This window comes from Wyeomyia smithii, chromosome 2, assembly GCF_029784165.1.
Source record: "Wyeomyia smithii strain HCP4-BCI-WySm-NY-G18 chromosome 2, ASM2978416v1, whole genome shotgun sequence".
NCBI classification, from domain to species: Eukaryota; Metazoa; Arthropoda; class Insecta; order Diptera; family Culicidae; genus Wyeomyia; species Wyeomyia smithii.
In genome coordinates, this window is record NC_073695.1 from 88903328 (window position 1) to 88926432 (window position 23105).

Genomic DNA, 23105 nt, shown 5'->3' on the forward strand with positions numbered 1-23105 from the left:
CTTATGGGGTAATTAGACCTTTCATTTGCAATTGATTTCATGAAAATCGGTCTAGCCATCTCTGAGAAAAGTGAGTTGCTTCTGCAAAACCGGGTATAAAAACTCGCAATATCCGCTATGCAATTAAACTTATGCCTCCCCAAACAACACAAGCCACCTCTGCTTCAATTCTGGATATAGAGAATAAGGAAATCAACCGAATAGATGCTACCAAATAAAAACAAAGCTTATTGCAGACATTAAATCTATTATTTTGTTTATTTTTTACGAAATTATATACTGCTTTATTCTGTGTTACAAGTACATCCCTAACAACAATTGTCTTCTAGAATGTTGCAAATCAACAACGAACAATAATTTTGCTATTCCTAGTGTTCGTAACTGGTATCATTTAATACAAGCTACTTTCTAGTTGTTCTCTTAAAAAGTTATATTCAAAATCTATAAGAATTCTGAGTACTGCTTGTGTCATTGGAAGACTATCATGATTTTTTAACTATTGCTGCCAAATCTACACCGTTCTATGTCAGCTGCGCAATAGTACTTTGTTGCTTGTAGAAACCTTTCTCCTAGTAAATCGACGAAAATTGCTGCCCCGAACAGGCACGAAGTTTGAAATGCATGTTTTTGTTTTCTGTCTAGATACTCTATTCGCAATCAGATATCGAAAATGCTAGCGCGTATCTCTCAATCAGTACCTTATTCCCTGCGCTCCAAAACAATTCTTTTTCGTAATTCATCGATACCCAGTCCCCGCTAATTATTGTTACGGTTCTTTATTGCTCACCTTAAAACATCAGAACGCAACCTAATTAAACAGGCACAATGCTTTATCAACTAATGCCGCATATTTGCTAGTTTCCCTTTGTTCACTAAACTTCCTTATTACCTGAAATATTGCATCTTTCCTGCCAACATAATTTTTTGGCACAAATTTTGGTTTTCTTTTTCTATTTTTCCGTTCTCTGTCCATTAATATTGCTGCTTGATTGCATCTAATGCACGGTTAGATTTGTTGGTCGGGCCCACTCTGGGAAAGTTACCAGCTCCGGATAGACAACTGCGCCCCACGTTGGGAAGGTAGCCCAGATCACCAAAACGGTGAAAATCGACGGACCAATTCCAGCAATAGCCATATCCTTGATCGGAATATTACCCAGTCCTGCTACGATTGCATTCGGAGGCGTTCCAACCGGCATATGGAAGGCGAAGCTGCACGCCAACGCTGCAGGCAGCATAAGATACAGTGGATGCATCTCGATGGCGATGGCCTGAGAAATATGGAATTTAGTACTGTACGTATCCTTTGATTCACTGCGAGAATATTTACCATTTCCGCAAGCACGGGCAGCATAATGTTGCAGATGGCGACGTTGGACGTAAACTCCGTGAGCGTTGAGGCAGTGAGCAGAACAACAAACAACATCAGCAGTGGTGGTAATGTTTTCAACCCGGAAAGTGACTGGCCAAGCAGTGCCGACATTCCAGAGACGCGACCTCCTTCGGCAAGCGCGAAACCGCCACCGAGCAGAAAGATTAGACTCCAGGGAACCTTCTGGTGGATGAACTTCCAGGTGATAAGACCGGGAGTCGCTTCATTTGGGAGGCGACCTGAAACAAAGGCAGAGCATGGAGTTAATTTATTTCGCGGTTTCAGGGAAAGAAAATGATGGAAGGCTGATTTTTATGTAGACGGTTTAATTCGTTATTAAAAGTTTTCTGAGCAGCTTTATTATCGTCAATAATTCCTTATAGTCTTATGAAAAGACTGCTCTCGAGCTTTCACTGTGTAGTTTAGCATACATTTCAAAAAATTCAGGAAAGTTCAATTGAGCTTAGTTCGCATAACGCTTTTGATAACCGGTAACACCTGATCTTGACAAAGCATAGTAACTACTGTAACGGGCGCGCATACGTGCAGATTAAACAAATATTAATCGTTCTTCAGTCAGTTTAATGCTTGACATTTTAAATTGAAAACCTGAAATTGAATGTGTTTCGACAACCATCGCAAAGTATGTTAACTTGAAATTTCTTCTTCCAAAGTTTTTGAAAATACTGTCAAAAACATAAAAACTTTGCTTATATTTTTAACAATTGTGTTTCCGGTAATTAAGTTTGAATGCGTAAGTCGTTTTAGTGGATCGTAATTTAAAGAAGTTATGCACCTATAATTTCTACTTACAATATGTTTTCATATTTTATTGCTGGGACTGTTGTAATCCACATTAGAGTTTTTCGATTTTTACTGTACTGCAATTTACAGACATTTCGATAAAAGTGTTTTATTTCTCCAGTACTTCCTGAGCAACAAGTTAGTGCTTTTCAAAGCTATATGACAATAAAAGCTTGCTTATCATCATGGTCTCACACTTACCAGGATTCCGCCTGAAGAATTTTAAGCAGCGCCAGTTAGCGGGAACGACGAATAGCATAATCACGACAAAGATTGCTGGTGTGGCATCGCGGATCTTGCTGCAATCAAAGCAATGGGTAATTTTTGTATTCGTTGATTTTCCAGGAGTATTAAACACTTACACAGCTGGTAGAAGATCAGCCCACCCGGTGATGAATCCTGGTTCACGGAAGAAAAACAACGCAACGGCAACAACGAACAAGAAGGCAACACTCTTCTCGTGTGACGACATCGGACCGAGCTCCTTGTAGCGGGTTTCTATCACACGACTTGCGACAGCTTCGCCCTCTTTGCCGATGTTAGCTGCCTTGGCTTCAGGGCTGTTTGGTCTAGAGTATAAAATCCAATTAAAATAAAAAACCCTCACGATTTGAGTACTATTTATAAAACTTACCTAAACATTCCCATGTACAGCCACTGCAGATACATCCACGTGAGGTACGTGTTGGCCAACATACCGGGTACGTTGTAGAACATGAACTTAGGGAAATCAATTCCTGGGGCGGTCGGAAAACGGCTTTCGTAGATACCCTTGAAGGTTAAATTTGTTCCGGATCCAACGATGGTACCACAGCCGCCGATAGATGACGCATAGGCAGCTCCAACGTAGTAACAGATGGTCGTTTTGGAAGGTCTCTTTGGTCTGTGAAAAAATAGAGGTCAAAAACAATTGTCAAAAATTATTTTTCATCGTAAATTAGTCATAAGTATTTAACCTTTCTAGATCAACTCCATGATGACGTGATTTTTGTTTGGTTTGAGAGACAAAAATTTAGGCACAAACTAACAAACATGACATTTTGACCGAATTTTCAATAAAATTATTGCTGGTCAATTGGAAATCTATATTAAAACTATTTCACTCGGATGATAATAGTACTTCATGTCAAAGTCCATGTTTAATATTATTATAGAGTCGCGGAAAGAAAAAAATTATCGAATCGGCAACAGTTTTCATACCTTTCGTTGTCAACACAGATCGGGTTTATCGTTTTTTTTTTTGATGATGATGGTCCCACCTCTTACCCCTACAAAGGTTTGAGAAAGACGATTTATCTACAAGATAATTATTATAAAACAATTAAACCAGATAAGCAAACAAAACGAACTGGTTTTCATCACAGATATAAATTTCTTCACAATTGATCCAATGCTTTGCAGTGATTCAAATAGAGAAAATATTCGTCAAAAATCAAGTAATTCATCGACAAAGCGTTGTCGGTATCAATTTATTTGCAACTGTCAGCCAAAAGACATTAATTGCATCTAAGTTAAGCCAACATCCAGTGTAATCATCCACAAAGTCGATACAATCCCGACGAGGCCATTCCTGCCGTGATCAGCAAGCAAAGCACAAGTTTCCAACTCGAAAATATCCTAGACCGGCTAGGAAACCAATGTCCAATAACAACCAGCAGAACTAAAATCGTTTCGATTACTCTGACGAGTATCTTGATAATGTCAAAATAAAATAATAAAGGTATTCTCCATTTCAAATGATTAAATTTCTAAATTCAGTCCTTCATATCTGATCATCGCGCGCGATTTTCAAACCTTCGTAGACTACTCTTTTTTATTTTATACTACATCAATAATTACAAAATCCATCATCACCCTCGTGACGAACATAATAGTTTTTCAGTGCTACCATATTCCTTTAAAAAGCTATATAAGCAGAGTCCACAGAGATCATCCGTTACAAGAACTTCGTCAATTTCAGTTTAGCTAAATTTAAAAAAAATAAATAACTGCTTAAAATTCAGTTTTGACGTGTGAAATGCATAGTCTCTTGAATTCTGATAGCGTCGCCGTACGTCTGATGTGTCTAGGCATCGAATTGTATACATTTATTCCTTTAAAGAACAATGAATTTTGTGAAGCACTAGTTAAAAAATGTGGTGTTCTAATTTCTCCCGCATTTCTTGTGTTATATCTATGGATGTCACTTCCTCCAACAATTCGATCACACAAATATCGGGGCAGCAATCCATTAGCTACTTTAAAAATGAACACCATTGTCAGAAAAACAATTCGTTGCTTCACCGATAGCCATTGCAAAGCGTCAAGCATCAAGGACGAGGAAGTGTATCTATTGCATCTCAAAATCAACCGCATTATTTTATTTTGCAAACGCTGCAATCTCGATATTTGTGTTTCATTTGCCAAAAATAAAATGGAAGTGCAAAAGTCTAAATGAGGAGAGATGATTGATTTATAGAGATGAATCTTGCTGAAAGTATTCAACTCCTTTTTCAAACGACAGAGGATTCCATATTTCTTGGCAATTTTCTTGATGGCATTATCAATGTGAACATTGAACTTTAGCTTGTCATCAATAATCACGCCAAGATATTTGATCTCACTCACGCGATCGATTGTCTCACCATCAATTTCAACTGAGACATTTTCATTTACACGGTTTCGCGAAATAATCATGAATTTTGTTTTGTTGGTATTCAATTTTAGCTGTTTGAATTTCAACCATCCGCTCAGCGATCGCAAATCTTTGTTTAAATGCAATATGGCTTCTTCGAGATTTTTAGCTGCAATGAACAATACTGTGTCATCAGCAAAAAGATTTATGTCACAACAACGTAAGACTCTTCTCATATCATTAATGTACATAATAAACAAAATAGGCCCTAATACACTTTCCTGAGGTACACCAAGGGTGTTCCTTATGGGATCAGTGGTAAAATCATTGAAAATAGTCCTTTGAGTTCTGTCACACAAGTAGTTTTCAAACCATTTGTATGCAGTACTCGTAATTCCAAAGCGCTTTATAGTTTGTAACAATAAGGGCCTAGAAATCGTTTCAAAAGCGCGTTTAAGATCCAAAAACACCGCAACAATAGTATCCTTACGCTCAATGTTTTCTTTCCATTTTGCTAACACCAAATTCAATGCAGTTTCACAAGAATGGCCTTCCCGATATCCTGATTGTTCTGGTATCAGCAAACCGTTAGAGTTCAAATATTGTAACAGTTGGCCTTTTACAGCAAGTTCTAAGATTTTCTCTAAAGTGTGCAACATATTGATAGGACGAAACTCTTCGGCTTTAATCGTCCCAGCAACTTTTTGTATCGGAATCACTAACGACTCCTTCCAAATTTGTGGCACGTGCCCCGTTTGTAATGATTCGTTTATAAGGCCAAGTAGATCGTGCCCAATAACATGAAAACAATCTTGAATAACTCTAGCATTAACGTTTTCAATTCCAGCTGTTTTATGAAGAGAAAAACATATGTTTTTGAGTTGTTCTAGTGTAAGTTGGGGAAAGCTTTCAAACTACAATTAACATTATACGGCCGTTTTATTTCATCCGGTTCATTAACCAATACAATTGATTGATTGATCAATGAAACACTTTCGATGAAATAATCATTGAACTTACTTGCAATTGTTGCTTCAGAATGTTCTTCAATGCCATTAAAAGTTATGGACCGCGGATTGAAATTGCAAGGTTTCAGTAATGACTTCAGTATTCTCCATAACTCTTTGCTGTTGTTTTTATGTTGATCAATTTTCCCCTGTATATATTCGCTCCGTGTTTTGTTCAGAGATTGTGAATCTATATTCCTAGCAAGTGTATAATTGTACCAATCATTATTATTTGCTGTTCTACAAAACTTCTTGTACAATTTGTCTCTTTTTCGTCTGAGGCGCAAAAGATTAAGATTGTACCAGTTGTTCGAGTTCTTAACAACAACATTCTTTTGTTTGACTAACTGATTAGTACAGTTTTTTAAAACATTGTTCAAAATGGTTGCTTTATCATCAAGGCTACGAGATAGGGAAAAATCCAAGTTTCTTGCAACAAGCCCCGAAACCTTTTGTTTGGAGTAATTTTTCCAGCACTTCAATTTCACTTGATTTATTTTACTTCTCGTACCACAATTATTTATAACAATCGTTTCATGATCGGTAACTTTTGAATTGGGACTCACCATTGCAGAAACGGAGTCAAAATTAGTATAAACGTGGTCAATCAAAGTCCTTCTATGTCTGGAAATACGGGTATACTCATTAATTATTTGTTTCAAATTGCAAAATTCGGCTAAGCGCTTCAAATGATTTGAATTGAGGTTATCGCGCCAATTCATGTTAAAATCTCCGATAATAAGGGTCAATTTATTACAATCCACAAAAACTTCGAACCAAGTTTCCAAAATCTCCATAAAACGCTGGTCACTTAAACTGGGAGAATGATAAACAACACCATAATTACCCATCTTCATGCCACCTTCCACCGTAATGCCCAAGAACCAGTTTCCATCAATTGCTTCGTTGTGGCGAAGATTGAATCGAATTGATTCCTGTGCATAAATAGCAACACCGCCAGTGTGTCTGGAATGTGAGCAACAAGCAGCTATTTTGTATCCCGGTATAGAGTATTGGTCGAACGCATCAATATCTACAATGTGAGTTTCTGATAAAAATACCAAAAATGGACGCTTTTCCTCTACAATCTGTCGCAAAGCAACGTAGTTTGTAGATAACCCTGCAATATTCAAATACATCATATCGAATTGATTCACATTCCACTTGGAACTTGGTTGCTATTTATCGAAACGCTAGCTGCATTTTTTTGCTCATACAATTTCTTGTAAACTGAGCATTCCGAGCTAGATGCTGCGTGGTTAACTTCCAAATTCATTTTGCGTTCTTTATTAAATTTTAAACAGTTAATGCATTTCGATACAGTGGAAGAACATTCAGATGTCTTGTGTTGCCCGCTACACAAGGAGCACTTTTCATCGTTTTTACATGTTCAAAATGTTAATCGATGGAATGATGTGGCACCGATCCCACCCAACTATCACTTTTTTCGCGGTCAACAAACTATTATACGACTTTTTATCGACTTCAATTACCACGTTGAACTTGTTATATTTGAAACGTGGATTTTCGTACATACTAATAACCTTGATACTATCGATAGAAACCGCCTCGTTTTGACTCTTTAAAAGGTCAATGAAGGCGTCAGGAGAATACTGATCACTCACACCCATTACTTTAATCTTGGCACCGGGGGAACGGGTACAACAGCTGTGTAGCTTTCACCAAGGTTGTTTTCAATGCCACTTTTCACGATCTCTATGTTATCATTTGTTGCACACTCAACAATAACTGAGCCATCTTTCCCGATTCTAAAGTTACTTATTTTGTGGGTCTTCGGATCTAAATTCGACTTTAAAAATTCCCTTGTAGCTTCACTACTCTGGGAGGACTCTTTTGGCTTGATCACAATGACTGGACCAGCCTTACGTTTTTTTATATTACCACGAACTACACTCGCAAAAGTTAAAACTTCTGTTTCGTTATTCGCGCAATTACCATCATCATTTAATTTACGTTTTTTAGTCTTTTTTGCCACATTCCGATTCAAACTATCAGAATCCGACACATTATTGCCCATTTCAACTAACTCCTGTCTACGTTTATTTTCTAAAAATGAACTAGTCATAATATCCATTTTTCCACTAATAAATTTATCAAAATCATCGCCTCTTTGCTTTAGAGTACTGATTATATTTAAGCTCATTTCTTCCATCCCGCTCTTTAACGCGTTGCCTATCTGAGCAGTAATGTTGTTTTGGATATCTGCAACCAAACTTGAAATCTGTTTGATCTCCTGTCTTAGTGCATCAACATCCAAAACTAAAACATTCTGCTCGTCACAACTCTGAACTGATAGACAGTCGTTGCATTAAAACAGAACATTATCGCTTGCATTGATTAATTTCACTGAGGGTCCACTTATTCCACCGCAGCGAGAGTGAAATCTCCCTCCGCAGCGAAAACAGCAAACGAGATCGTTAATCAAGACAATACATTTACACTTTACACATTCCATTTCTGCCTTACACAGTGGACGCTACGTACGGCGTCGCACAGGCAACAGAGACAATAGGAAAAAAAACAGCACCAAACAAACCAGCTCACACCGCAGTGAGTGGCGGAAAGAAATAACAAATTTATATCAAAACAGTTAGTAGTTACTACTGCACTTCTACTTATCCTGATTGAGATCATTAATAGGTACACTTTGGAATCACAATTTCCACTGTATACACACAATTTCACACGTAAATTAGTTTGAAAATTTCACAGCACGCAATAAACAAACTATGATGTTCGCCATTACAAAGAAGAAATTCACAAGGTACACAACTTTAAACGATTACATCGGTGATGCTTAATAATACATATGTCACTGAGCCAGTGGACATGTTTAATGTTGTGTTACAAATGTGTATTTGAAACTTCTAAAAAAACTGACAATCTATATCACGCTCAATTACAACACTTCTCATCCACTCTTAACAGAGCAGTTGCATAAAAAATGTCTCAGTTTTAAATTTTTTTTAATTGTCATTTATGATTTGGCAGAAACTTTCCATAGACGTTTCTATGGGCAACAGATGCCATTTTATGCTATTGGTTTAATACTCGTGTTCCAAGACTCATTTTTGAAAAGCTATTTAAGAATTCTGTTTTGGGAAGGTATTGCCGATTACAAATATTTTCAAAGCTAAAAAGGTTTTTTTGATCGATGTGACGTCTTCGTTGTCTTTCCAAAAGAAAAAAAAAACAAAAAAAATATTCTTTTTTTGAAAAAGTGGAAAAAATCAAAATGAATTATGGGTCGTTCCATACCAAGTGATCACGTAAAAGCACAAACTTGGACACGACCATAACCGATTTTGCTCAAAGTTGGGAGAATTATTAATCTACTGTCACTTTGGAAAAATCCCAAATTTGGTGTCGAATGGAATACCCCCGCTCTGTGGGACCCCCCTGTTTATTGCAAAGTCACGCATTTTTTGTTCAAAATCTCTTTTTTCCTTTTCTTACAATTCATAGACGGAAGATGTCCGGAAAATACTGAAAAATGATTTTTGAAGAAAATAAACCAAGGAATCCAGAAAAAATATAAGTTTTGATCGGAAGTGTTGCCAGATAAATTATTTTTGTATTTGAAAACTAAATTTATATTTTTCGGCAAATGCAGCTATTTTGATTTTAAATTTGATGATTTCATCGTGTTCCTTGGGAAATTTCACATAAGAAACAATTATCATCTCGAGGTAATATGAGCCAATCTCGAGTTATAACATTTTTACGAAAAAAGTTGTAAGCTTCGTAATTAATTTTTTTTTACAATTTATAGACGTAAGACACCCGAACAATAGTGATAGATGAATTTTGAAGGAAATAAACCAAGGAATCCAGAAAAATATTATTTTTGACCAGAAGTGTTGCCAGATAGATTATTTTTTTATTTTAAAACTAAATTTACATTTTTCGGCAAATGCAGCTATTTTAATTTGAAATTTGATAATTTGATCGTGTTCTTTGGAAAATTTTACATAAGAAACAACTATCATCCCGAGGTAATATGAGCCAATCTCGAGATAAAGCATTTTTACGAAAATAGTTCTGAATTTCGTAATTAATTTTTCGTAAAAATGTTATATCTCAAGATTGGCTCATATAACCACGGGGTGGTAAGTGCTTCTTACGTTAAATTTTCCGAGAAATACGATGAAATCATCAAATTTAAAAGAAAATGAGCTGCATTGACCGAAAAATGCAAATTTAGTTTTAAAATACAAAAATAATCTGTCTGGCAATACTTTCGGTCAAAAACAATATTTTTTATGGATTTCTTGGTTTATTTTCTTTTAAAATTCACCTATCACTATTTTTCAGGTGTCTTACGTCTATAAATTATAAAATAAAATAATTACGAAGTTTACAACTTTTTCGTAAAAATTTTATATCTCGAGATTGGCTCATAAAACTCTAAGCTCTTATGTGAAATTTTCCAAGGAATACGATGAAATTATTAAATTTAAAAAATGGCTGCATTTGCCGAAAAATGTAAATTAATTTTTCAAATACAAAAATAATTTATCTGGCAACACTTCCGGTCAAAACTTATATTTTTTTCTGGATTCCTTGGTTTATTTTCTTCAAAAATCATCTATCAGTATTTTCCGGACATCTTACGTCTATGAATTGTAAGAAAAAGAAAAAAGGGATTTTGAACAAAAAATGCGTGACTTCGCAATAAACAGGGGGTCCCACAGAGCGGGGGGTATTCCAATCGATACCAAAATTGGGATTTTTCCAAAGAGACAGTATATGAATAATTCCCCCAACTTTGAGCAAAATCTGTGATGGTCGTGTCCAAGTGGTATGTAAACTTCGTATGGAATGACCCTTATATATATAAAGCTCATTTTCCAAAAAAGCTCATTCTCCAAAAATCTGATTATTTTTCACAAAAACTACAGAACAATCGAGACTGTCATTAAACAATGGAAACTTTTCGATTATGGAGAAATCGAGAAAAAAATATTATAATTTGGAAAAAAAACTATTTGTTTTCACAGGGTGTATATTTTTGGAAGAACAAAACTATTATCTAAAATATTGCCAAAGACACTATGCCACTCAAACTAACCGCTTGGACCGCTTATAATTCCCAATAGATTGTTTTATTGTAGGTTAAGAACTTTTTTACAGCCAAAACGGTTTGTTTGACCGGCATAGTGTCTTTGGCAAAGTTGTAGATAATAATTTTGTCCTTCAAAATATGTCCTTCGGAAAAAAACTCTAAATAAGAATTTTTAAATTTTATTGAACCGATCAAACAAACCGTTTTTGCGTCAAAAATGAGTCGGGTTCCAAAAAATAAAACCAATGAGCAAAGCGAAGCGTTGATGCTACATTCCAATTCGGAACTTGACCTTCTGTTTATTTATACACAGTTTTCGCAGCCGACTGTTTAGTGTACAGGACAATTGCGGGGCTAGAGCTAGGATCCTACTGACACTAACAGTACAGACTAACAGACGTAACACTGGAACCTAGCTCCATCGCCACAAAGAACGTTCATTTCAAATTTTCAATCGAATAACAGTCATCGCGCGAAAAAGTCGTCTGGGGCGCTGTCATGTAATCTCATACATATTTTGTAGTTCCCCATTTGACACATGCAGTAACGCTGGCGCTGATGTTGAAATACATGACGCAACGCGAACACGACAGCAGATGGTGCTAGTGTTACTAACGTAAAGAACTGGAATCATCCAAAAGATGATTTTATTGAAAATTTGTTCGACGTGTTATGTCTGTTAGTCTGTGCTAACAGTCTCTCCCGAGCCGAGACTCGAACCTACATCGACTGGCTTGTTAGGCCAGCATCGTACCTCAAGACCATCTGGGAGTTAAACCAATACCTAGCACAAAAATACATCTTTTGCCTATAGAAACACATATGCAAAGTTTTAGCCAAATAAAAACTGCTTCCTTCATTTCGACAGGTATGAGCAAAAACCAGCTATCAAGAAGACTGGCAGCTCTGGATCGATCTCATAAAAATGACAAGTGTCAAATCAAACAGCGCACTCCATCTATTAAAGGTGGAAGCTTGTTGTGAAAGTGATGCTTATTACAAGGTGTTCAGTAAGTTCGAACACACTTTCAAAGTGTGTAAAAAAATTATAATACAAAATATTCTTTTTTGCTTCAATTTTTATTGATGTAATGTTTGTTACCCCTACGACATATTAGCTGGAAGCACAACCACCCCCTCGTCCCTCTTTGCGCTGCATGATGAGCTTGAGACGTTTCTCAAAAAAATCGCACGCGGAATGCACCTGTCTATCGGAGTCATCGGGGCCAATGTCAACACCCACAAGCGATCATTTTGGACATTGGGCGGCTGTTGCAAGACAAAGAGTTTCTCATCAAAAAACACGAATGTGTGCTGCGAAAGTGCACACACTAGCGCTGCCGAAACTGTCGCTCGATTTCAGGCAGAGTTCCCAGTCTTCGTGATATGATATTTTTGGTATGATATTGCGTTACAGTGCCCCACACGGTGTTGTTGCACGATAACTTTTATTTGACTGGAAACTTGAAGCGATCGTTTTTGTTTTTAGCGATGGAGCTCAGCATCAGTGCTTCGTTTGTTTGTTTCTAAGTTTGTTAGGAAAATGATCATTTGAGCTTAGAAAGTTTGAATACTAAATAGGAATAAATATTGAATAAAAAATATTGGAAGTCCAAATAAGCACTGACGAAGGCACTATGTAAGGGCCGAAATACGTATATGCAAGTGAAAAGTGAAAAGTGATAGAATTAAATAGTGAAAGTGAATAAAAAGTGTAAAGTGTAGTGAAAATTTTTCCATCAAGACGCTCGAACAGAAGTGAATAAATATTGAAATTTGCTAATTTGTTTACTGTAATATTGACGTGTAAGCTTCGCAAGTAGCGTGGAGTATAAAAAAAACTTGACTGAATTGGTTTATTTCTGCTTTATTTTAATGTACATAATTGTTCAGTTTCAAACAGTACTGACTTTTGTGTATATATATTAACCACATATACACATTCTTGAAAATTAAAGCGTAGACTCTGGTCTAAAAGCCTCTCTCGCTCCCTATAAGTCAACACTACGGAAATATTATCTCATAAATTTGCCTACTGGAAAGTAACAAAAATCTCTGTTAGCCTATGAACTTTCCGACGCAGTCGCATGATCAGTCCAGAAACGCAACTCAAAATTTAGGAATCTTTAAACTGGTCTACGCTTTGAAGGTTTACTAGACGCAATATACTACGTATTACGAAATACTATCGAGGAACAAGTAGTAAAGCGCGCAGTATTTGTAGCTAAAAAATACTTTTGTTTTGAAATGCTATGCATTTCCTGCAGTCCATCGGAGCTAACATACCATAGTTAAGAGTGTAAGAGTTAATAGTGTACCTACACGCATCGAGTCAATAATACCTTTTCATTTACGTACTCTGCTTCTGATGGCTTTTTAGATTAACCCTCTCTCTACCATGGTTACTCTAGAGCACCATTGGTTTAGATGCGAAGAGTCATTCGAAATATTTACCAATGCTATTCAAAATGCATGCATATGTTTTTAAACAATATACTGATTGTTCAAGAACATATTTATGTATTTCGAGTAGGAGTAGGGTTGAAAAGTCTTTGATCTGACACACAGATATCGTTGCAAACCAAAAATATTAAAGGGGTTGCCCGGTTGTGCCAGCTATAGCTTCTTTCGAGTCTTGGGCCTTAAAAAATTCCAAGTCGACCACCTGGTGGTTGGAAGTCAGCCATTTGTGGCTTCAACACAGTTTCACCTTAACTATCGGTCGAAAAGACCAGTGTTTCAAATTTTCGACGGAGAATCGATCACGTGCAACGGAAAGGATTTTCTGCGGCGATTCGTGACAATAAATAAAGCATGAATCCTTCACTACACTCCTGAGTCAGATCGGCAGTCAGCAGAACATGACAAAACATGAACATGATCAATAAACAATTAAAAAAAACTCTCGTACACAATGAATCACTTGTAAATTAGAAAGTGAATGATATGTGCTAAATATTTTCGAAAAAGACTAAAGAGCAGAAATAATTTCACCTTAAATAGAAATAAAAATGCAACAATCAAAAAAGTTTGAGAAAATAACTTAATATTCGGAAATTTACTCGGCACTCTAAACAAAGCAATATGAAAAAATGGCACAAATTTCGTTTTTTTTTCTGGGATATCATCGCAGAAAAATCGTGTACCAAATTCGCATAGAAAAAGAACTGAAGGTTTGACGTAGGACTACGGATCGTATCATAAATCATTTTCGCTAAAATTCATGTGCATTCATTAGTTACGAAACCGTACGACGTTAACTGTCCAAATTTTCACAACACGAGACTATTTCATACATATAAAATGTACGGTATAGTGCTACCAATGTGGTTTCAGCTGGTGTCGTAAGCTAAAAAATTTACCACGGAGATCGTACACAACCGTACGGATTACCAGGATAACAAGAGCTGGCAAAGCTAGAGATAATATAAACTTACCATATGGAAAATGTATGGTATATTTGAATTTTGTTAATCTTGGCTAAGTTTCAATTCAACTTTTCACTGGTTTATAACAAAATAAAAGAACATCTTGACAATCGATCAAGATATTGGTGTTCAAAATCCGTTTAGGAGTAGAAAATTTATATACATATACGTTGACATGTTCATAAATTATGTCTGTGTTTGGTAGCACACCATGTTTGCTCCTAATTTGTTTTCTTATCTTGTTGAAAGGTAAACCGAAACGTATGTATTTGCATCACACTACATACTTCTGCAACCAATATCAAACGATTTTATGCCAAGGGATTAATTGCTTAATCCCATTTTACTATCATTAATCATGCACGGACTGTGGGAAGCGACAAATGCATATGAATTTCATCAAATGTAGGATACGAAATATGCAAGTATCGAGCTCAAAAACATATCTTCAAAATAAGTCTAAATCGTGAAAAAAGACAATACTCACTCATCCGCTTCCGCTTTGTCATTGCCAAGCATTCCTTCCTCTTCACTGGTTTTCTTTGGTCTAACGTACATTTCACACAATCCTTGCTAAAATGATTATTCGGATAAAGTCGGATAGAGATATTCACCAAAATTAATTTTCTTACCGATTCCAGTTCCTCAAGGACAGCTTGCATAATCGGACACATCATGGCAACGGCCGCAGTGTTCGAAATCCACATCGAGACGAACATCGTAACGGTGATCAAGCCGAAATTCAATCTCCTTTGGCTGCATCCGATAATCGAGATAACCTTCAGGGCCACCCTCTTATGCAGATTGCAGTACTCAACTGCCAGGGCAATGATGATACCACCGATGAACATCAGCATGGTTTCCTTCATGTACATCATCGTTGTCCGGTCGGTGTCCAGCACGCCTAGCATAGGAAACAGCACAATCGGCAGCATCGAAGTTATCGGAAGCGGCAGAGCTTCCGTAACCCAATACATCGACATGATCAGCACCACATACATACATCGGTAGGCAGGCGTAGTATTTATGGCGAAAACACCCGCCGAAATAATCGGAGCTAAAACTACCACCAGCGCACGCCAGTAAACGCAAATAAATTTCGCTATCCTTCTGCAGCAACCCACTCTCGGGGCGGCGATCGCTTCACTGCAATAGAGTCAAAATAGCATCAATATAAATACCTCCTTTCTATCATCAAATTAAACCAAACTTACAGTGCGATTGCATCTTGAACATCCTTTGCTGGCTTGGTCGCCATTTTGTTCTGTAGGATTCACAATAGGGCACCAAATCTAGTACTATCTACCTTGCCGCAAAAAGCACATTGGACTGAGTTTCTGCAATAGAACCAAAAAACAAAAAAAAAACAACGTTTAATGTGGAACTGTACACCAATGTCTGATTAGTATTATTATCGATACCGCCAACGCCTAAGTGATTTCGGCAAAAAATGCGCGAAAGAAAAGTAACCTTCAAACTACTGATAACAGGCTGTACCGATAGCACAAACCGGTTGCAGGTTTATCGTTATGATTAATTATGGCAGACATGCAACGTAGCAGCCCTGCCCCTGTCTGCGTCGATTCTTATCGCCGAACAGTTCTGGGTTTAACTGCGAATACATATTTTGCATTACTTTCATTTAGAACATTGACTTTGCCTAAAATTCAAGCTTAAATTAAGTACGTAAACAGCCTCTACTGGGTACCACATGTGTTACTAAATTACCGGTCCGTACGATTTCCGACCAATTACATCCCATAAAATGCAAATTTACGACGCCATTCAATTTCCTAGGATAGGCGTAGACTAGACGTGCCCACGCTGGCTAACCTTGACGTTTATTTCAAAGTTTGATCGTGCTTTGTTTATTCCGGAATGAAAGTGCAAGTCTGCAATTACTTATCTCCTGATACAGGAGCCCATCAGAACGCAGTTGTATTAGCATTTGTAATTGCGCTGCTGTAGCTCCTAGAACCAGTCCCGGCAGAAAAACGCAGATGCTTATAAGTGGAGGCACAAGTGGGTTCATGTAAATGCAGCTACCGTGTTTGTAACGACTTTTTGTAATAGAATATAAAATGCTCAACAAACAGGTTGCATACCAAAACACTCGAGCTGGATCATCAATCACATCCGAGATCTGCTCGAATAATTCGTATGTGACTGATTGCCGCCGTAGCCCAAAGGTTTCATTTCGTGATAACACGCAATACATTGTATTTACTGAATCTCAGCGTCATGTTTTCCGCTCCAGTTGATGACGTGCCACACCTATTGCGATTCGGATGGATGGAGAGACAAAATACTGTGTAATACCAAACGTATCACATGGCGATTGTGTCGCAGAGCTCGTCACATCGTCTAGAGCGGGAGTAAATATGTAGAAAGATGTGCGGTCATATGAATGGATGCCATTTGCCATGTCAGTTCACTTATCGCAGTAAATCTCTAGGAGGCTCGTTCCGCTTGTTGTTGATACAGAATGTTGTAAATGTTTTTGATCATAATAATAATTTTTACACAGGCTAATTTTTGTTTCACATGTTATAACGCAAATTCGGTGGATTGATGACTATAGCGTTTTTATCCCAATAGCTATTTGAATTTCAGATGTTCAATGTCCACACCTAATTTTTTTTGCCAGGTCCCGGTAATTTTTGCCAAGAATTGCACCATCTCACCTCGAAATTTCTTCGTAAATCTCGGTTCAACCTAACTGAAATTTCGTCAAAAAATATTACCGAGCTATCACTACCGAGATTACGGACATTTTGTGCCGAAATTTCAGTTAGTAAACCGAGATTTACGAAAAAATGTGACAGCTGACATTTTTTTTAACCGAGCACTCAGTGGTGTCGTTTTCGGCAAAAAATACCGAGATCCGGCAACTAAGTTATAAAAATATTTTTCCAAAAACATGTAAATGCAGGTTAGAAATATATGTGGCATACCTGCCTGGCGAAAAACCCGTTAGAAATATATGTGGCATTAGGGTGGGTCGATTTAAAAATCGCTTAGGTACATATGATTTTCGGGTTTTAGGGATCAAAATAAGATACTTTTCTCAAGAAACCATACCTCTAAAATGAATTCTGATGTCCCTTGTACTAACGTGTAGGTACCCAAAAGGTCAAATTTCAAAAAATCCTGTTTTGACCCATTTAGAGTGACCCAATCGAGTCCAAATGTATGAACGACCTACACTAACTTTGGAGAGCTGACCCACCCATGCTAGTGTTACCCCCCTGGGACCCCCCTAGGGGGTCTCCCATACAAAATTATCAAAAAATCACCATTTTTGGCACTTTATATGACAAAAATCAGTGAAATGGCTATTATTTTCCCGCACAAATGAAGTTTCTAGGAAAAAATGTTTCATTTTTGTTTTTGGATTTTTGTTTTCTCTTCAAAAATTTATTCGATCAGAACATTGTTGATCGTGCATAAACTCTTTGAGGCGTTCTGGAACCAAACCGCAGTTACATTGAGCTGCCGTCAAATCGCATTTACATGCTCCAATATAAAAAATTTCGTTCAGAGTACCGGTAAACACTAAAAGGTCTCTATTCGTCTTCTTAATTTCGGCTTGGTATTCGTCAACCAATCTATTCAATTTAACAGCAACATATTTTTTTGAAATTATTTCCATACCAAGTTTTTCCCAAATTCCAACCAACCTATCTGTTACGTGATTAGAGAATTGTTCATAAGAAAACTTTTTTTGTTCTGTTTTTGCACGTTCGCTTAAGTAAAAATAATATCTCAAGATATCCAGATCGGTTGGTAAATTGATATCATTCAAATCAGAAGACACACCAAAAACAACAACATCATGCTTGGGTATATGACTCATTGGGTTTTCGATAGCTGATGATGTTGTTGCTATTTCATCTTGCGGGTTCATTGTAAACTAAAAAAAAGTATATTTTGACTTTAACAATTTTCACTTTCACTTTCAGGTTTTTATTTTAGGCGTTGACTCTTTGGCGGACGATGTAGAATGATTTATGTTGACGTTTCTATCCTATACGAACCTACACTAGTTCTACACAGAGTAAATAGAAAGAGTGACGCAGAGAGAAATTCAGTCAAAACAGCAACACGGTTTTTTTATGTATCCACCAAAATATTTTTCTGGCAGCCCCTTTTTGCTCAAGTTCCAGTTGACTTCAACGGAGTTTTGTTATTGTCAGAGTGAAAAGATAGTTATTGTATTTAAATTTAAAACAAGTTCGTTTGATAAAGTTTGATAGAGATAGATAACATGAAGTGCGTTTTGTGTAATAACAAAAAACAGTAAGGAATGTGAGTTTTTTTTTAGGTTCCCGAAGAATCCGATTGTGAGGAAACAGTGGATGGATTTTTGTTGCCTCCCAGCAGACTATTTCATTGACGAAAACACCCGACTTTGCAGTGTTCGTTTGGTTTTTCTGGTTTCAGACTCTGCGTCACTCTATTTATTCACTCTGGTTCTACAGTGTGCGTGGGAACAGTGGAAACGGAGCGTCCGTGCGTGGTAGCCGTTGTGGTAGCATACCAGCGGTGCTCGCCTGACTGGTCGAAATAAAAATATTACATTTGATGTAACAGAGTGATATACGATTTTATGTTCAAAAGGACGCCAACTGCAAACGCCATCTGCAATGAGAATGGCTCAGAAATATATGTAATTGTGTATGTATGCGCTGAAGACTCAGGACCGAATCCCATGCGAAGCAGGAGAAAACAAAAATCCAAAAACAAAAATGAAACATTTTTTTTCCTAGAAACTTCATTTGTGCGGAAAAACAATAGCCATTTCACTGATTTTTGTCATATAAAGTGCCAAAAATGGTGATTTTTCGATATTTTTTGATATTTTTGTATGGGAGACCCCCTAGGGGGGTCCCAGGGGGTAACACTAGCATAGGTGGGTCGGCTCTTCAAAGTTAGTGGGGGTCGGTCATACATTTGGACTCGATTGAGGCACTCTAAATGGGTCAAAACAGGATTTTTTGAAATTTGACCTTTTGGGTACCTACACGTTAGTACAAGGGACATCAGAATTCATTTTAGAGGTATGGTTTTTTGAGCAAAGTATCTTATTTTGATCCCTAGAATTCGAAAATCATATGTGCCTAAGCGATTTTTTGATCCCCTACAAATCTAACCGCCCTAATGTGGCATGCCTGCCTGGCAAAAAACCCGTTCACACTACAGCGGATATCACGAGATATAGCCTATCTTGATATCAAATATCATACATAGAATTATCCGTGAAATCTAGATACATGAATTCTGGTATCAAGATACACAATATCACAATGTGAACAAGGCTTAAGATGCAATAATGCTGCTTTGGAGCCGGTAAGTGAACCCTATTTCTTAAGACGATTGCATATAGAACAAAGCTCATTTCTACCAAAATATAATCAATTAAGATCTGTTAAAACTGTACTAATGTATCGATTATTGAAGAAATTATTTGTACTATACTGTAAAAGAGATCAAAAACACTATTGTGATAAAACAGTATTCGTCAATGTAGAGTGCAAGATTTTTCTTCTAAAATATGATGGTATTAGTCATAAACAACCAGAATGTACACAATTTAATTTAATTTCTCAAAATAAAAAATATAAAACAATCGTAGTCCTATGTCAACCATGCATACCACCCACCTCTAAAATACCTCACTCCTTATTCTTATGATAGCAACATATGATTGACACTTTTTGCGAAAATAACGTTCAGTGTTACTAAAATTGCATATCAATAAAACATTACTTTTTTTTTTGTTCACACAAAATAAAACATTACTTAACACCTGCCCTTCCAGACGGTCTCGAGGTACGATGCTGGCCTAACCAGCCAGTCGTCGCACAGTGTGTCCAAATCGAGAAACGGACGGCAAAACTATTTTTTCAAGTCCTATCTTATCCATATATTCTAGAAAGTTGCTTCGTTTACTGCTATCCTTCATATGCTTCAATGGAATCAGTTACAAATTTCGCCGTATAGAGGGCGCCATACCTAACTTTTAAGCGTGACTTGCTAGACGAATAGTTTCTTCTGCAAAGTTGTGTTGAATTTAATTACAAAAATGTTTGCTGAATACCTCAAACCTCTAGAGATTGAGATTTCAGAGCCGAGTAACTTGAACCTCTAGGAATTAAAATTTTAGAGATACAGCACCTTTTACAAAAAAAAAATAATTTAAAAACAAACCTCAATATTTAGAGGTTAGAGGTATTCAGCAAACAATTTTGTAATAAAATTCTGCACAACTTTGCAGAAGGAACTATTCGTCTATCTAGTCACGTTCAAAAGTTAGGTGTGGCGCCCTCTATATGGTGAAAATTGAAATGGGTTGCATTGAAGAATATAAAGGACAACAGTAGAAGAAACAACTTTCTAGAAGATACTGATAACATTGGACTTCAAAATTTCCTATTTCCGTTCGTTTCTAGATTTAGCCCCATTGTGGTGTCTGTTCGTTGGGCAATGGAAACGGAAACGTAGTGTACGCGCCGGCCTTTGTGCTATAAAGAGCGCATAAATGCATGTAAAAATCGGTAACTTCGAGTGGCCATATATTCAAAACTACAAATAACCCACTGTAGTTTTGTGTTTTTCTGTTAGTCAGAAAGGTACTCTATCGAATGGCTTCATAGAAGCCTGGATTCGTTTGCGCCTTTTCGAGTTTCAACTCAAATAAAAAAAGCCTTCAAAAACACTTTTTTCCAGTTTTTATTCATGAATACTGTATATAAAAACCAATATATCACTAGAAATTGTTCATCTTGATTTACCACGTTACTCTCAATATTATACAGTCATGTTTTAGGCCTTAGAGTTGAACATATGGATGAAAAATGCTTTTAAAAAGCCTTTCTAGAAAACATCTGGTTGCTCTGAAATCTCAATCTCTAGAGGTTTGAGGTATTCAGCAAACATTTTCGTTATAAAATTCTACACAACTTTGCAGAAGAAACTATTCGTCTAGCAAGTCACGTTCAAAAGTTAGGTATGGCGCCCTCTATACGGCGAAATTTGTAACTGATTCCATTGAAGCATATGAAGGATAGCAGTAAACGAAGCAACTTTCTAGAATATATGGATAAGATAGGACTTGAAAAAATAGTTTTGCCGTCCGTTTCTCGATTTGGAAACACTGTGCGTCGTAGGTTCGAGTCTCGGCTCGGGAGACACTGTAAGTGTCAGTAGAATTGTAGCGGTAGTCCCGTAATTGTCCTGTACGCTAAACAGTTGGCTGCGAAGTCTGCGTATAATAAACAGAAGGTCGAGTTCCGAATCGGACGTAACACCAAGGATTAGCTTTGCTAACCCCTGTTAAAAAACTTCAGAATAATCATTCAGTTTCAGAATAACCAACAATGATTTGAATTACAAGCCTGAATTTAAAAAAAAAATTTAGGTTCCTTAAATGTGTTTAAGCAACTCGGATGGTAAAAAAAGCATTTTCTATATTTGGTTCATGGACCATTCAATTTCAAGTGTACATAAAAACTAAAAACCAACGACGAGTATGGAGGGTTTACCAAACTCCTATGCACGTGGGGGCTTTCAGCGATCTCCACATCTGACCTGAAGCAGAGCCTCCTCCTGCTTCGGAATACCATTTATGAGAGCAAAAAAGAGCACGAGGTGGTCTAGAAAGAGTCCAGAACCAAGAGGAAGACTGCATCTGAAGATGTGCAAACAGACGCCTCCTCGTTCGCAGCGGTCTGCTCTACGGGGTAAATCGTTAAGAGAATGAGGCAGTGCCCAGGAGAAGCGGTCTCCGGGTACTTAAATAAACGGTGGGTTGTGCTACTGAAGGTCACGAGGGCACGATAGGCCCTCATAGTCGAAATAGCGCTACCTAGGAGATGGTAGCTAAAAAGGTACTAGGAAAAGAGTGGCAAGCTCGGATACTCGGAGGCCATGAGGGTGACACAACTGTACCTGAACTACTACTACGCCGCCCAGCAACTGTTATCGGACATAGCCAGTCTATCGGACCCCTACTATAACCCCCCCGTAAACGAAAACTTAGTCACGAAGAAGTCCCATACCGAGCTTATGAACGACGAGCAGATCGAGCAAAACGAGCATTCAGTAGAAATGGTGCAAAGTGGATCATCGACGTGACGTTCTCCGCGTAGAGTAGAGCCAACACTGCAACCATCCGCGGGTGGAAGACATCGCATTTTGATGCCGAGGTATTTGAGAAGGCAATGGAAAGAGAGATTGAGGGAGCAGTTGTGCTGTGCAATTAGTTGCCACACTATCGCAGGCGTGTGACGCCGCCATACCCAGGACGCGTCAACCTAGGATCAGATAGCCATCGTTTTACTGGTGGATAGACGCGATAGTGGACCTCCACAGTGTGTGCCTCCGTGAAACGAGTGCGATAAAGCAAGCAAGAGGGCTGGTTTCGATAGACTATGTGCGAGTATAAATACGAATCCTTAGGGTAACGCCTACAGAATCGAAATGGTTAAGACCAAATGCATGTTGGAGCCTGCAGAGTGATCATCAAGGATGCTGGAGCGTATCATCGAGGAACTTTTTCCACGCCACCAGCCGAGTATTGGCTGCCAGCGGTCCAGTTTCGTCCGACATTCCAGTATCGCAGACACAGACCAGAGATGGTTGGGGAACCAGTCGGACATCCAATCCGTGAGCGATGACCGCTGTGTCGTGGTCGAGAAGGCGACAAGAGTTACAAATATAGAACTCGTCGTGATCGCCAACTTCTTAAAGGTGAGTGAGGCACCGAAACTGGATAGAGTCCCGAACCTGGCAA

At 37.6% G+C, this 23105-nt stretch overlaps 1 protein-coding gene across 1 annotated transcript in view; it reads right to left on the reverse strand.

The window, feature by feature from the left end:
* Positions 1-227: 227 nt before the first annotated feature.
* Positions 228-23105, reverse strand: part of LOC129722639 (protein I'm not dead yet-like) — a 40620-nt gene continuing 17742 nt past the window's right edge. Inside the window, exons 2-9 of the mRNA XM_055676246.1 lie at positions 15526-15648; positions 14944-15457; positions 14799-14884; positions 2811-3059; positions 2539-2745; positions 2378-2475; positions 1331-1611; positions 228-1271 (exon numbers count right to left, since the gene is read on the reverse strand). Of these exons, the coding sequence (XP_055532221.1) occupies positions 996-1271; positions 1331-1611; positions 2378-2475; positions 2539-2745; positions 2811-3059; positions 14799-14884; positions 14944-15457; positions 15526-15569 (1755 nt within the window). The 5' untranslated portion in view covers positions 15570-15648 and the 3' untranslated portion in view covers positions 228-995. The remainder of the gene's footprint in view (positions 1272-1330; positions 1612-2377; positions 2476-2538; positions 2746-2810; positions 3060-14798; positions 14885-14943; positions 15458-15525; positions 15649-23105) is intronic.